The sequence below is a fragment of the Pipra filicauda genome, unplaced genomic scaffold (genome assembly GCF_003945595.2).
Source record: "Pipra filicauda isolate LSUMZ 115617 unplaced genomic scaffold, ASM394559v2 scaffold143_size2779998_pilon, whole genome shotgun sequence".
In the NCBI taxonomy this organism is placed as follows: domain Eukaryota; kingdom Metazoa; phylum Chordata; class Aves; order Passeriformes; family Pipridae; genus Pipra; species Pipra filicauda.
This window is the reverse complement of record NW_024103918.1, coordinates 618,922-635,553: the sequence shown is the minus strand read 5'-3', so window position 1 is coordinate 635,553 and position 16,632 is coordinate 618,922. Positions and strand designations below refer to the sequence as shown.

The following is a 16,632-nucleotide window of genomic DNA, read 5'->3' as shown; positions in this document are numbered from 1 at the left end:
CATGCAAATTTTTGTTTAGAGTGTTTTTCTGTGCCTGGGACTGCTCACTGTAGAAAGTGATCTTTCAAACATATGTGTTCTTGTTAATTTTGGAAAAAACCAAAGCTTCTAGATTCCCCACTGATTTCAGTGATACCTACTACTCTGAATTTTTTCTTTCCTTTTGAATATTCAATTAAGACTTGAATGAAGACTGGAAGTAGAGAATAGAATGACTAGATGCTCCCTCCAAATGTGGGATCACCTGCCAGAATGCTGTCTAAAAATGCTTGCACAATTAAAGACTTTAGTAGTGATCTTGGCAGTACTAGATTAAAATTAATACTATACTTAACCTAAAAAAAAAAATTCCCAAAGATTATAAAGTAATGTAATATTATGTATTCGTAACTTATTACTGGGGCCACTATGGCTGTGTGCCACAGTTTTAGCTTCACTGGTCTATTTTTATTATAAGTCTTTTTGACTTTTTTTCTTTTTAGAGCCCATTTCATAAGTGTACTCCTGAGGAATTTCCTTAAAGTTTTGTTTAACCTCTTAGATAGAACGGGGACATGCTCTGTTTTAACAACCAAAAGCTGTAAACTTTTGTTAACAACTTTCTGAAAATAGTGGAAATAAACACTCTAGAAACATTTACTGCTGTTGGCAGTGTTTCAGTGTTATTTAAATTGCTAGCAAATTAGTACAAAAGCAATAACAGTGGTAGAGAGGAGCAATATACTACAGCTGTGTATAAAGAATTTTCAAGTCTCATAAAGATTGAACATTAAAAGTAGAGCAGAAGAGAAGAAAAACTGTAGAGCATAGGATCAGAATTGAGGCTGATGGTTTTCTCCTGTGTGTTACCTAAACAGTGTATCTCTTTAGAAGTCTGCAGGTTTTTTTCCTGAAAATACTTATCTAGTAGATCTCACCCTTCAGGAAATCTCCAGCTGATCTTAAGGAAAGAAGAGTTTTCAGTTCCATACAAAACCTGTTTTGGCAGTGAGCAGTAGGTGTTGGGTATGTTCAAGCTTACTGAGGGTAACTTTAGTCTCCGTATATATATATGTGTATATATATATATATATATATATATATATATATATGGACTGAAGTTCATGTATATATATAGACTAAAGTATATAAAAGGCAGAGGAGTTGCAGCATTCATTCAAAGTAACAATCCTACTGTATGATTATCACTGCTGTACTTTTCATGTCTTTAATAAAGGTGCCTTGGCCAGATGTACACATGTGGAAAAAATCCTCCCTTTTCCCACAGTTGCACCAAGATACAGCACTGTTTAAACAATTCAAAAGGAGTAGTCTCTTTGGAGCAGGGAATGAATGAAAGAGAATCTTGCATTGAGTTTCCAGACGAATGGCAGAACAAGACTGTTTTAGTGATTTTTTTCAGTGAGAACTGCCAAGGAAAGTTTGAGACAGAGGACTGAGATCCTTTCCTGCCCACCTAAGTGTTTTGTTTGAAAGAATGAATCAGTGCTGTTGTGAGAACACAAGTGTGGCAGGTTGTGTGTGAAGAAGGGTTAAGTCTATTGCTACATAATAGAGTAGCAGATAGTGGCCAAGAAAACCCATAAACCAAAGAATATTTGTTTGGATTTGATGGGAAGTGAGTGGTGTTCAACACTTAGTGACGGCAGAGGAAGAAATTTCTTCGAATTCAAATTCCATGCATTGTCCCACCAGATCACCATATTTGTGTTGATTTCAGAGGGTGATGAACTCGTGGTCCCTGAGACATCAGATAACAGCCGGAAGCAAATGGTTCGAAACATCAACAACAAGCGCCGCTATTCCTTCAGAGTCCCAGAGGAGGAGAGGATGCAGCAGAGAAGGTCGGTATTCAACATGTACTTGTCTTCTGTACATGCCTGTAGGCGCTGAGGGACAGTGACTGGTGCCAGTGTAGTACTTCATGCATTGCTTTCTGGAATGCCCATTCAGATGTTTCTGTCTCTTCGCTACCGTGTTAATCCTCAATGTTTAATTTGTGTTAACGCCAGTTTGGATATGGATATGCACTGGATGCACAAATATTCATTAGTTCAGGTTAATTATGTGAAACAGCTGTGATTTGGAATGCATGTCTCCACATACTGTATATAGCTGCATAGCTGTGCACATACACTGTATATATAAAGATCTCTAATAAACACTTTGCAAAAGGAGATTGCATTGCTAATTATGCATATGGATTAATTACATTCAGACTCTGGTTCTGATTTTCTTTCTGAAGGCTCTTCTACTCTCACCAGTACTCCAAGACATCTGCTTTTTTGATTTATAGATTTAACTACATAAACTCTCTATAAAGCTCACAAAACTCACCTCATCAGAGGACACAGGACTTCAGGATGTATTTCTAATAGGAGTGTTGAATAGCTTACGAATACTTTCCTAAATGGCAACAAAAATAGGTCTACACTACTTGCAGTGTTCGCAGAGGATGTTACTGACCATTTAGTATCACTCACTAAAAATGACCTGCTACTGTGCTAAGCCACACTCCAAGAACTGAGTATTTCAGTTTTCTAATTTTCAACATCTTCCACCAGTGGGTGGCTCCCAGCTTGTCTTTCTTTTTAGCTCTAAGGAACGTAACAGCAGTATGCAGTGGAGATAAAATTCTGTTTCTTGGCCTTGCCTTTTCTGAGTTGATTGAAGTTTGGTCTCTTAAAGTTTTATTTATTCTGAGTTCTGAAATGCATCCTTGCCATTTTGAGGAGCTTTTAATTCTGACCACAGACTGAGAAAGGTACTGCAGTATTATTTTAATTCTATTTTCATATTTATAACTTCATTTTCATCTCCACTTTGTAACACATCACAAATGAGTTCTGCTTTTACTCATCTTACAGGGGTTTTTACAGGTCATAGTGGTTATATATTCTCTGAACGTTAGTAACTACTGGGCACGGGCTCTTAGCTGGCAAAAAGCATTGTTTTATTCTGGCTCCTTGCCCTCTTCAAGCTGGAAGCTTCTCCATGCCTGTGCTGATAGCAGGGGGTTATCACTGTTAATGTGGTTAAATAGAGCCATAAAATCATAGAATCGTTTAGGGTGGAAAAGACTCGTTAATTTCCATTTGAAAGAAGCTGATAATCAAAGCTGTACATGTTTTATAAATGCCCATCCTTACCTAGAGCAAAATACCTGAGCACAGTGTTTTTTCTTCCAGGGAGATGCTACGTGATCCAGAAATGAGAAATAAGTTAATTTCTAACCCAACTAATTTTAACCACATAGCACATATGGGTCCAGGAGATGGTATACAGATTCTCAAAGACCTTCCAATGGTAAGTACAAAAGTACATGTGAGAATGACTGACTGCAACAGAGGCTGCAAATAAGTGAGAGAAAAACAATTACAATTTTAATGTATGTTTAAAGTGTGGATGTATTTCATATCAGGAACAGTGTAACTGGGGAAATGGAAGTTTAACCAAGGAGGGTGACACTTCAGCACTGAGGGGAGAGAGGAGGAGGAGTGCCTAATGCCCCTGGGTTTTTCAGACAGATTGGCCTGACAGTGTTGATATTTTTTATGACTGATATGAAGGGGCAGAGTTAAAAGGATTTGGGCCTGTGTTCTTTGTGGGCATGGAAAGAGAAATTCCTTTCTTCATGAACTGTAGTTCAATTCCTTTTTTCTCTTCCAATCTTTAGTTCAAACTTAGTTTCTCTCTCTACAACCTGTTTTCCTGTAGCAGTTTAATACTGTGTAGTGCCCAAATTTCTTTCCATGCCAAATATGCTGTCTTCATGTTCTCTCCAGATTAAGTAGTCTCAGTGAAACAGAGAAAAAGAAAATATGTAATAGCGCACACACGTGTTCATTTCCATAAAACCTTACGTAGGAAACACTCACCTGGAAGTCAATGAAATTTTTGTTGAACTGAAGACCAATTAACATTTTGTTCTTAAGAGAGTGTCATACTGCTTGCTTCAAGCTACCTTGAGCATCTTGTTTGTGTGTTCTGTGTTGTTCTCTAAACTCATCCACAGTGACACAGATGTGATTCAGATGCTAATTAGCACTGTAAAAAAGATGAGGTGATATGATATCAAACAGATGATATGAGTACTAACTTAAGACATAGGCATTAGTACAGAACTCCTGTCTAAAACAGTCATCATTACTGCTTGGAGTTTGTGCAGAAAGCAGGGAGGAGGTGCTGAATTTGGGATATTCTGATGCTGAAAAGCCCAAAGGAAACAATTAAGACTGGAAAATACAGTGTGCCATGCAGTTACACCAGTTCAGAAGTCTGGGAGCATAATCTCTGGCCTTTGAATACTCATTGTACCTCACTTTTGCAGCAAATGGTACTTTTATATTACACTTGGCTGTAAAGTCAGCACACTGACTTTAAATCTTGTATTAGGCACACTGAGAAACCTCTCAATAACAAATATATTCAGTGCAATGAGCAAAAAACCAATATTGTATCTGTGTTTATAAATGAATAGATAATGAAGGAACTGCTTTTAGAAAACACATGGCAAATCTGAGGGAAGTTGGCAGGTAGTGTTTATCTCACCTGGATACAAGATTGCATATGTCTAATGTTAGACAAAGAATGGTAATTTGCTTCAGGGCAGAATGTAGATCAGAACCTTTCTTCATTTCTCCATTTCTGGTGGGTTGTTTAAAATGTTTGTGACTTTTCTCAAACAGAGAAAATAATCTGCTACCTCTAAAGGTACGGTAAAAGACATCCTGTGTCACACCATCAGTAGTTGAAAGTTCATGGGAACCAAAAGCTGCGAGGACTCTTAACCAAACCCCAAATCTGACAAGTGTAAAACGAGGAATGATTTTATCTATAGAAGACAATTTTCTGTATTTAGATGGATTAATATTTCTTCATCTATGTCATCTCTAAATGGCTTTTAGCTTCAAATTCATTCTAATTCCTCCAGCCTTGTATTAGAACAAAGGTCATATTTTAAGCCACATTTTAAGAACTTTTACTTTACTGTTACCGATCAATATGTTGTTTTGAAAGAAATTCATGAGTCACTTTCCACACTTAAAAGTGATGAGAGGACATTAGAAAATGTGTAAAATATACAATTGATTCCTGCACTTGTTCCACTGCTGCAGCTTCTTTTTTTGAAGTTTCTATTATAGCCTCCTTTTTGCAAGTAGGTGCCAGTCTTAATGCTGGGAGATGTCACTGCAGATAAAGCGAATTTCTTGTCTATTTTTCTGTCACCTCCTTGCAATGTCATATTGTATTTGCATTCCTAACTTAACGGGTACAGAACTGCGTCAGGCACGGGACTTAAAAGCATGTGAATTTGAAAGTGCAACTTGAAATTAGGAAATAAATGGTCTGTCAAGGGCTGCTTAGGTCTAGGCAGATTTGTCTTTTCCAACAGCTTCCTGTAAGGTACTTACCTGGACTGAGTGTTCATTTAGTCTGTTCCAGACTGCATACTTGACTTCTCAGGCACAAAAATAGAAGAAAAGAAGTTATGTGTGCATGTGAGGTTATGTATCGAGTCTAATTTTTTTTGGAAAGACAAATTTAGAATCAGAAGAGGGGATGGAAACAGGATGTTTCCTGGAGAATCACTACACAAGGTAAAGAATACTCATTGAACCCTGCGTACAGTTCATCTGTATGGTGGCTCCTTTATCAGGACATAGAATTATTTCCCTACTTTCATACCTTATTCCAAAAAGCTCAAAAGCGGGGGTTTTTTGTGTGCTGTTTAGCATGTGTCATGATTTTGCATCTGGACATCTTCTTTCTATTTTGAAATAGATTAGTATGTTTCAGAAGAGAAAGTATTTATTTTTAATGCACTATGGGAGAGATTGCAGAATTTTACTTCGAGAATGCCTAGTTTTGTTTATGGAAACGGATGGTAAAATACGTTTTTCTTTTTAAAGAGGGCTACAGCTAGGGGGAGCAAGCAGTGCAAGGCTAAGAGTCTTCTCACATTCTCTTTGTCAAGCTATTTTAGTGATACAACTTCTTTTTTTTAAGGGATACTGGAATGCAGAAATTGTATGAAAGAATGGAGTGGGCCTTTTTATTTGGAGTTTCTTCTCACTTGAATGCTTTCAAATTTGGCTGGAACATGAGCTCCAGCATGCTCTTTCACTGAAGTCAGTATAGTGCTGTGTGGCAGAAGGGTCCTTAGTAATAAATAGGTTTTAATGGAGAATAAATACTGTAATCTCTGTGTTGAATGAAATTGTCACAAACTAAATAGCCAGCTCAGACTAGCTTTTATCTAGCATCCATGGATGAACTTTGTAAAGCAAGTGACAATTTTTATATATGTCTATGTATTTATATTTATTCATTAGTATATACATATTCACCTCATATATATGCAACGTGAATCCAATCAAAATTTATCTCCACAATCCCACTAACGTGCCTCTGCTGCCTTTTTCAGGGGAAATACCAAAAGTTGAACGAAGCACAGAATTAGAACTGATGGTGATGGTCCTTGGTGGGTGGGCTGTGCTGTGTCAGTGGGCAGGAGAGGACATGCACTTGTGCTGCCCTGACCCACAGTGTAACTGCCTGGTGGGTGCAGAGCCAACAGGAACCTGCTTGCCCTCTACCCACCACTGTTCTTAACGATGTCTTTTAAAAGACCAACTTTAAAGAGTTTAATTTTTATTGTAACCGTACAAAATAAATGGAATAAAAGGAGTGTTTTAAACTCTTTAGGGTTATTTGGTGTGTTGTATCAGGTGCCTATATATGTGCAGCATATCTGCCACTGTGTGTTTGCCCTTGCTGATGCAGCCACAGGGGGGAAGGTGCTTTCTCTGTGCATTGTTTCCGAGGTCTTGCTATGCACCAGACACGATGATGCATTTATGGGAAATTGAAGTCTGTTAGCCTAATCCCGCATTGTTCTCTCCATGAGCAGACATCCTTGACTTCAGTATAGCCCTGTGTTTGGGCAGAACCATGCCCAAGGCTCAGAGAGAGAGAGAGATCAGATTTTAAGAGAGAAAATATTAGGGGTTTTCAGGACACTGTAAATTTGCATCCTTCTTTTTTTTCATGGTGAACACTTACAGTCTGGCTTTGACACGCAACTTTGTGGGCTGCAACACAACAGAAATCAGAAGTTCTTGTTTGCTATTAGCAGAGCAGTAATCGGTACATATTTGTATTTTATTGATGTGGATCTGGGTCATTGTCTTGTTTGTACAATTTAGAATGGTTCCTGTTAGTGTATCCCCAAACTTATTTGTTTACATGTTTTTCTTCCCTAGCAGCCTGTCACCAATTAACTGGCCGTACAGTCTGGCCTCCCTTCTGCCCTCTTGTCCCTTGAAGCCACTTTATCGTGGATGCTCCTTTGTAGTGAAGATCTGAAATCTGGAACTGCACTTACTGCAGCACAGACCACCTCTCTGTGTACATCAGATGTACAGGATTGATTTTGCTTTCATATTCTGCATGCCTAAGTATTTTTATATACAAAAGCTGGTCTTGACTGCCGTTATATTTGAACATTATGCTTCAGTTTGACCTCATTATACATGAGCCATTCTACTTCCATTCTAGATGATGTGTGAAGCTTTGCTTGTTTCAATTGAGAAACTTTTAGAGTAAATGAATACTTATCTATATTTGGTATTCTTTAAAGAAAGTGAGAACCCCATGCATGCATCTAATGGTGGAGTCCATGGAGAAAGTTCCATGGAGGATCATTTTTAAAATGCTGCCATATCGTGGCTTTCTCACATTCATGAATGCTGGCTAAATATTTTCATGGTCTGCAGCTGGCCTACCCTCTGCTTTTTAGCTTGTGATTTTAGACACTGCCATATCTCCCTTATTGGCTTTTAGGAATGTAGCTGGCTTTGCTGCCAGTTCTCTGTTGTGAGCAGATAACTCAGCAAAGTCTGCTGTCCTGGACCATTTTGGAATGGTGGCTTCTTGTACTGATATTTAGATGCTGCTAAAGTTACTAATAACAATTTAATGTATATTATGTCTTATATGCCATAATGTGGTAATTGATGTTTTGGTTAACAGGCAAAGCCTCATAATAACCATGTGTTTTAAAAAAAAAAAAAAAAGGTTGGATTTTACCAGCTGAAATGAAGAGAACAGTAACAATAATGTTTGATATAATATGTATTGGGATGTGACTTAATGTTCTTCCAGACTTTAATACGTTCCACATACAAAAAAGTAGTGCCTTAGGTTTAGTGGAGGGGTAAGCTATATTTTTACCATATTTTATATTTTAAGTCCTAACATTTCTAACATTACTCAGAAATGTTTGTTTTAAGGTGATGAAATCAGTTGAATGAGGGGAAGAGGAACTTAAAAGTTAGAAATTAGAAAAGGTGTTGTGATTTGGTGCTGTCCATGGGCAAACCACCCCAGTGCAGGCTGACCTGCTGAGCGTGTACAGGTGGCACAGGGAGGGAGACCGAGCCTTGAAATGCTCTCAGTTAAATCTGGATTTAGGTGACTTTAAATTATGAGCACTTGTGTCAGCACATTCCATAGAGATGAATTAGAAATCATTTCTGTTTAATTTCCAGGGTTATTTCTCCCCTCTCCTTCTTTATGTCACACTTGGGGAGCACATTGCTCAGTTGACCTTTTAACAACATCTGAATTTCCCAATACTTTGGCACCTTTATGTGCTAGGGGCCTGATCCTCTGCAGCACAGAGGCAGCAGTGCAAAGTCCCCTCATCACTAAAGCGCTGTCAGGAGTGTGCAGAAGGACGTGGGCCTGGTGGCGTCTGTCTGCAGCAGAGTGAATTGTCCCAGTTGTCTGACACTAACCAGTTCACCTTCCCACACGACCTGTGTCCCTGCCCTGTCAAAACACTGTTCCCTCCTGTTGGAAATACTCTGTGTTTGTTGTACGGGTGATATTTTTAATGGAATCACTAAAATGCATGAATAACAGAAGGAAAGCTCTTACAATCTCTTAACTGCTGTGTATTTTCATCTTTTCTTCTCCCCACACCACCTCACCTGTGTTCACCTTCCTTTGTTTGTGTTATGTCTATTTTAGATTGTAAGCTCCTCAAGGCAGGGAACTGATGCTTCTCAACTGTCTGTAAAGCACCTTTTACAACTGTGGTGCTCTTTGAAATATCAAAAAATAATAAATATTAGAATCTATTCCCAATGAGTTAAAAGTTTTATTTGTTTTTAATGTTTTAGCAACAGCAGGGGCAGCAGGCCCATATGACTCAGGAAGGTGCTTAGGGGACTGGGGGTGACAATGTAAGAACCTGTGTGTTGACGGCGAGCAGGGTTCTGTCTGCTGTCCCCCAGTGTTTGACTGCTCCTGTGGACTGCTGTTGCCAGTGTAACCTGTACAACCATCCTTCATTGCTTTCTCTCTCTGTTGTCTTTGATAGCAGCGTTCCCCTTATCAATTCCCTCATCACCACTCCCGTCTGATCTCCTCTCCGAGCAACTTTGAGCACATCTACCACATGACCGTTAATTCAGCTGAAAAATTCCTCTCTTACGATTCCATAAGCCCTGCATTTTCCCCGCCTCCACGCTCTGTCCTCGGTACTCCAGACTTTATGACTCTGAGGGTATGAACGGCTGAGTCAGGTGTTCACTCTACTAACACTGTGTGGTTTTCCTTTTGCCTGGCTATTAACATGGGAGAAAACCCCTTGTAAGCTGTTCCTTCACCCCTTAACTTTCTTTTGTCCCAGACAATTTACTTCCTGCAATCAGCTGTGGTCTTCCCACAGCTCTGACATGCCAAGAAAAAAGTATTTCGTGGCTTTAGAAAAAAGAAAAGTGTATAACAACTGGGCTGAACCTTTTGCTATGAAAATACCATTTTTAATCACCAGGAACAATGTTGGCATTTTGAAATGATAAGTTCTCTGTTCCACATTGTTCGTCCTCCAGCAGTCAGTAGCAGGATGCTGCATACCAGGTTGAATTAGGTAAAGGTTCTGGATCTGTCTTTGAATTAGGTAAAGGTTCTGGATCTGTCTTTGTTGGACCAAACTTTCAAACTGATGGTTTATGATTAATTCATGTGGAATACAAGAATTTTTACACAATACTGTACACAGATTGAGAGAGACAGACAGGTCATGCCTCAGACAGTTTCTAGATTAAAGTAAATAAGTGAAATTAGAACATGTACAAACAAGATAAAAATTAAAGATGATGGCAACTCGCTGATGTAGATCCTCTAAATCCTGGTAGTTTTAGGCAGCGGCTGAGGTAGGATACTGTTCTGTAGATATCCTTCCAGTTGGAATGGAAACTGGAGGGGTGGAAGTGGTCTTTTTTTTTTTCATGTGTTGTGCATCCTGGTGTGACAGCATGGGGGTCACTACATCCTATAGAAATACAAACCAAGCTAAAACAGGCACACAAGTACCTGCTGCGCATCATGATTGTGTACTGTGCTGTGGCCTGCAGTTCTGCTTGGGACAGATTCACAGATAAATCAGGAATAATCTGTGAGGTAGATGTATGTGATGGTGGTTGGTTGCTGCTCAGGGCTTGTGTGGGTTTGAGCCATGTCCATTGCTGTAATGGAAACATGACTCCTGGCTTCTGTGGCCTTTGGACATCCCTCAGACATGCATGGCAAACCTTCACTGCCAGGCTGCTTTGAGTGCCTTTGGGCTGCTGTGCCAGATCCCTGTTGCTGGGAAGGTTTTGGAAACCTACCTGCATACAGGACTAGGCAGAATTTAAAAATGCAGGAGAAAAATAAGTCTCTTCCCTATGACTCCAAAACCAATTGGCACAGCTAAGCTTTGACTGGTTAAGTGCATGGTCATGTGTCACTGCTGTGAGGACCCAGTTGTCACAACCATCAATATTCAGAAATGATGTTGCAACATTTTAGAAAGCATGCTCTGTGAGGACAGGTCTGCATCCATCCTGGTTCTTCTGGTAGGAGGAGAGATGCAGATACACAAGAGGAATGCTCTGTTGAAATGCAAAACAAAAAATATTGTTAAGCTGAATTGAAAGCTGTTTCTCTCCTAGAGGGTCATTATAGGGTCACTGAAACTGTATTTCAGTTCTGGTTTTAGCAGGATTTTTTTAATCCAACTGTACTATAAAATTTTCTGTGTTTAATATGCAGTGATGTATCACCGGACTGTGACCCTCCCTCTACCTCCCCTTTCTCATGTGAGTAGTCCCCCTGAGATCAGTAAGGAATGATCCCTCATGTTTCAAATGGTAACTCTCAATTTTTCCTTTAGGAGCATCCTTCATCCTAATGTTACAGCCTACTAGCATAATTTGGAGGGAAAAAAGTGAAGTGGGCAACCCAGTGTCAAGGTCCTGTCCCTGTTAGCTCTGTACAGCACTAGAGGTTTAGTCTTGTATGAAGAGAAGCATTTGTCTGCTTTGTGGCTTGAGGGTAGAGATGCCATAAGCTGTATGGAAAGCAAGGCTGTGAGTTTGGATTCATGTCTCCCTTTGTGTTTGGAAATTTTAGTGCAAGAATGATACCATAGTCCCAGGTACAGATGGGATATTGGAACCAGAATAGCGTGGAATCCACAGGGGAGTTGAAAAATGACCTTTTAAAATAGGCTTTTAGATTCTGTCATGTTATTTCATGGAAGAATTAAAAACTGAGGTTTATAATGTAATGAACAGAACACTACTTTAAAACAAAAAGAAACCCCAAAACAACAAGCAGCATGATGGACAGAGGAACAGAGGCATGGAAGTTCCTGTCAGTGTTGTACCTGTTCAGTCAGACCCTATAGGAGCGTCCTCACCCCACTGCCGGGGAAGGCAGCTGGAGAGCAGCTGGTGTGGGAGAAGGAGCAGAGGCTGTGTAACACTGCAGAGCTGTGAGCATAGCAGTGACTGCCCTATCACAACCCACAGCTCCATTCTCTGACTGGAATGGAAGGCACTGAACTGATATGGGCCTTTCATCCTATTTTACAGTCACTCACTTTGCTCGGCAGCAGCTTCTCTGCTGCTGCTTTTTTCCCCCTCTTCTCTCACCTTTCTCTGTTTGGTTCAGCACTGGGGATGGATTTTCCTGCTAGGATTTGAATTTTTGCTCTAAATGAGGGGTTTTTGTCTCTCTAAGTAAAGCAAGCTCAGGTTTCCTTTTGTTTTCTGTGTTTTTAACTTGCTGCATTGTGCTGCTTTATAACTACCGCTAATAACCGCCGTTTATTTTCCTTTGAATCCCCTTTCTGCATCATGTGCATATCACTTCCAGGAGGTTTGGTCCAAAATGCCAGCATCTCTGGCATGTGCTTATTTTATTTTTGGAACAAAGAGCAATGAAAGATTTGCTTTGTGGAGAAACATTCTACGAGGAATTACATGGACGTTGCAAACTGGGGTCATGAAAAATAATCATCATTAGAATATGCTATTAAAACAAATTAGTCTCTTTCATGGACCCACCCATTCCCTCCTTCCCTGATGCCTGTGTGTTGTCTGCTCAGTCACTCTGAAGGAGGTTAATCTACCTTATCACTAAACATAATCATTCTCTTTGCAAAACGAGCCATTGTAGGTTTATACAAGTACAAAAGTCCAGCCTTGCAACCCCAAGTACTAACCCCAGTGCACATGTTCGCATGGTGCTGCACTTGGCTTTCCTTTCTTTCTCAAAACACAGCGGTAACTTACTCCTTAGCCCATCAGTTCCTTTGATTATCGTCAGGGGAGCGAATCTCCATGGTTTAGGTACAGCCAGGATGCTTATACTCTGTATCTCACATTGTTTATTGCATGGTGAAGGACACAGGAGCAGAAAACGCAGTGTTTTGTGCTACAAAGCAGGTTGGTTGTTCACATTTAAAAACAAAAAAAGAAAGGGGGGAAGGTAATGAGAGACAGCAATATAACTACACAAATGATTTAAGAGACTTTTTAAAGTCTTTAGGTATAAATCCTTACAGTGCAGCAATGGATGAGGGGAGAACTGAACAGGGCTTTTTCATTGGTGAGGTCTCTGATTCTCTTTTGCTAGTGTTGGAGAGAGATCTGGGAACAGAAGGAGAGATTTTAATTCTTACTTGTTGCATGCTAAAAATCATCCATTTCTGGCCCACTGGGAGAATGAGAATCCAAGATAACTGTAAAATCAAAGGAGTCTGTTAGAGCAATTACTATAAGGATCATTGTAAGACTGGATTTGGCAGCAGGTTGGTAATAATTATGTGATAAAGATTGAACTGTATAAAATCTGTTCCTTACAAAGCTTCTATTTAATTATCCATTTTAAAATACATGAGTAGTACCTAAGGGTCTCTGAGAATACTCTTGTGGGGGTGGAATCTTTGTTCTCATCTGAAATTTTCATAACACCCTAGTTTAAAAAAGCATTGCAATTGCAACTGTTGTTTTAAGTGTGGCTACTTCCTCTCAGAGTGTGTGGGGGAAATAAATATAAATAGGAAGAAATGAACAGTTATTGCAGGGGGGGCTGGTAAAGGGGAAATAAAGTCATGCTCAGAGTTACCTGCAGCTCTTTTCACATTGTGCATCTGTGAGGATTCCTTGAACCTAATTCTAGTTAATTGTAATGACTTAATAGTGGCAAGTGATGCTAGCAGCAGGATGAAGTCTCAGATTTAGCCAGAGCTAAAATGATGCTTATAGGCAAGTCACTCTGGGCTAAGAAGTCAGCTCATATACCGAGAGATGGGCTAAATAGTCTCATAAGTCTTCTCCCCTAAGGTCAACTGTAAGTTAACAGAAGCAGAATCTCCCAGAACTCACTTCAAAGTACTCTTTTCTCTTCTCTTAAAGACAACTTATGTTTAAGGAACTACCATATCCAAGTTGGGAGATTGTGGTTTATCTCTTCCCTCAGTAAAGGGAAGTAACTTACTAATTTACAAAATCACACTGGAGGGAAAACAAGAGCGATAATCAAAACATGTAGACAAACGGTGGCATCTGCTCTGGTCATCCTCTTTGAACAGGCTGAAAGCAGGAGGCTGATTCTCACTTTGGCTGAAGTGGTGTAGGTTTGGAGGGATGCTGTTAGCACCTTTGGAATTACATAAGTAACTGCTATACAGATTGATCCACTATCTGTAAGCACTAGGGATTAACCTGGTTATTGTATAAAGTTACACAATCATGACACAAATGATGGCATCAAAGAGATAAATTTTATTTTGTTTCCTTGGAAGCTTGTGTTCAGAAAGAAAGCATTATGCAATATAACTTGAATATATCTGTAGCAGCTTAATTAGGCTTGCAAACCATCCTTTCAAGGAAATTCTTGATTTATTAGACATATTCTTTCAGTTGTCTGCATATGTCCATGTAATTCAGCACTTCACTACTGCGTTGCGTGTGCTGCCAATCTCTGCACTAAACTGCAGAATATTATTTTGCAAATTTTGCTGACTTGCTGCCCAGATATTCAGCTCTGGTAAGGTTGGGGTTTTAATATGTTTTGGGGCCTGCCTTCATAGCATCCAAGGTTGGGCCAACAGTCAATAAGTAAACGTGTCGTGTGTGTCTGCATTTCAGAACCTGCGGCCTCAGGAAAGCCGGACCGTGTTCAGTGGCTCCGTCAGTATCCCGTCGATCACGAAATCCCGCACGGAACCGGGAAGGTCGATGAGTGCGAGCAGCGGGTTAGCAGCACGTAAGCAAACAGAATTGTGTTGCTTTGGGGTCTGTGCACAAGTATTTTAGGGAAAGGGCTGCCTGCTTGCAGTTTGCTCCTATCCATGCTGGATAGGGATTTTCAGAAGTGACGTCTGACTGTTCTGCTGAGGGCAAGCAGAGTGTTTTAATCTTGCTTTTGAAGGAGCACATGAATAAGCAGGTAGCATTTTTGAGAGTCCCAGATTAGTAATTTGTCAAGTTTTTAGAATTGACAGTAGAATTAAAATTACATTCTTAGCCTTGGGACTACTTTTCTCATGCTCAAGTGTTTTAAATCAGTGACAAGTTGTTCACAAGCTCTGTGATTATCGACTTTGTTGCTGAACTCTGTAGAGCTCTTGATGCCTCTCTTGCTGCTAGTACAAAGGGAAAGCAATAGAAGACTGGCTGCTGGAATAGAAGAGTTGCATTGGATTGGAAACACCTTACTAGTGCTGCCATGCTGTCTTTGTGTGCCACAGTCAGCACAGTGACATGGGTCGAGACCAGGCAAGGGGCTAAGTAATAGATCACGTGGAAATAGAGGCAAAGCTGGTGTCCCAACTTTTCTCTTTTTTCCCTTCCTGTGGCACACACTGTGATCACTGCACGTTGCCAGCTGCTTGCAGCAAGTGTGTTGTGTGTCTGCTGATACAACCCACCTACACCCTGGAAAAGAGGCCACTGAAACTAGGCTGTCACCACAGCCATTTCTACAACTGCCAGCTTTGTCAGGAACACACTGACTCTGTCTGTGCTAGGTAAAGTGTTCTAATACTGACATGCCAAGGGAGGGACTGGAGAATCCATAGGAAAAACTGCAGCAGACAAGATAAAAGCCCACATAGCCTGCAGGCCACGAGCTGAACATCTTGGGACACGCTGGAGGAAAGCAGAACTAATCAGAGAAACACCTAAACACATTTCTACTGTGTTAGGTGGGCCTCTGTGACACAGTTTGATTCCTCCATGTGTTTTAGGATCGTCTGCACAGAACGGGAGTGCTTTGCGCAGGGAATTCTCAGGAGGGAGCTACGGAGCAAAGCGCCAGCCCATGGCATCACCCTCAGACGGGTCCTTATCCTCTGGTGGCCTGGACCAAGGCAGCGATGCACCAACAAGGGACTATGAGCGAGAGGTGAGTGACAGGAGAAACTTTTAAGTGTGTTGATAAACATGAGGAAGTTAAATCCTGTCATGGGTTTGGGAGTCATTGACAATGAAGACATGGATTTCATGTATTTCAAGGTTTCCTGACAAAAGACTTTGGTCAAGCTGTGTCAACTCTGGTCCTAGCATTTACCATGCAGAAAAAGCACTTCCTGCCTGGAGATACATGGGTAGTGAGGCTCCCGAGAATACTGGCCCAGTATAGTAACAGCTTGATAGTGTCCTGTCACAGCTTGAAGTGGTGATATTCCTTCTGCCCTTCTGCAAAGATTCATAAGCTATCTTAGAAACCATTTCACAGGAGATATTTTGTAGTCAGACCTTAACAAGGTAGTGTAAGAATTGTCATATAATTTCATTTAGAGCAAGAACTGGATTTAATAATTTCTATTCTGTGCAGTTGAGGCTATTGTTATGATAGGACTGAAATCCTGCCCAGTGCTAAACTCAGTCCCTCCCAAGACTGTTTCACATGGACAGGTCCAATCTGAAGTTGGCCAGCAAAACTTCCCCAACCCACCAAGAAGTGTGAAAATTAGAGATCACAGACTTTTTATGGTACTGAATATATCCTGCCAGTTGCAGCTGGAAAGCAACTGTCAGCCCAAATTCAAGCTCAGACAGAGTTGTATTCTACTGTACTCTGGAAGGTCCAACTGGAGTAACTTGATAGGATGCTTTTGATTGATATCCTGGGTGTGACATAGAAGAGTTAGCTGTGATGAGACCTGTACCACAAAGATTTCTCGGTTTAGTGCAAGAGCATTTCAGATCACAATCTGTGAAAAGGCAGGAGCTGTTGTAGCTGCACAGGCAACATGAAGTTGCACACTCTGCTGACCAAGCAGCC

The 16,632-nt window shown here is 40.4% G+C and overlaps 1 protein-coding gene across 10 annotated transcripts in view; it reads left to right on the top strand.

Annotated features, from left to right (window-relative positions):
• CDC42BPA (CDC42 binding protein kinase alpha) overlaps nt 1–16,632 on the top strand; it is a 186,856-nt gene that overhangs the window by 165,071 nt on the left and 5,153 nt on the right. For 7 of the 10 annotated variants that reach the window (XM_027713001.2, XM_039378680.1, XM_027712995.2 and 4 more), the window contains 4 exons: nt 1,721–1,844; nt 3,189–3,306; nt 14,493–14,610; nt 15,593–15,750. In XM_027713001.2, the coding sequence (XP_027568802.2) occupies nt 1,721–1,844; nt 3,189–3,306; nt 14,493–14,610; nt 15,593–15,750 (518 nt within the window). Of the gene's footprint in view, nt 1–1,720; nt 1,845–3,188; nt 3,307–7,265; nt 9,157–9,388; nt 9,575–14,492; nt 14,611–15,592; nt 15,751–16,632 lie in introns of those variants that run through there. The other 3 variants (XM_039378681.1, XM_027713003.2, XM_027713002.2) reach the window with 3 other exon arrangements.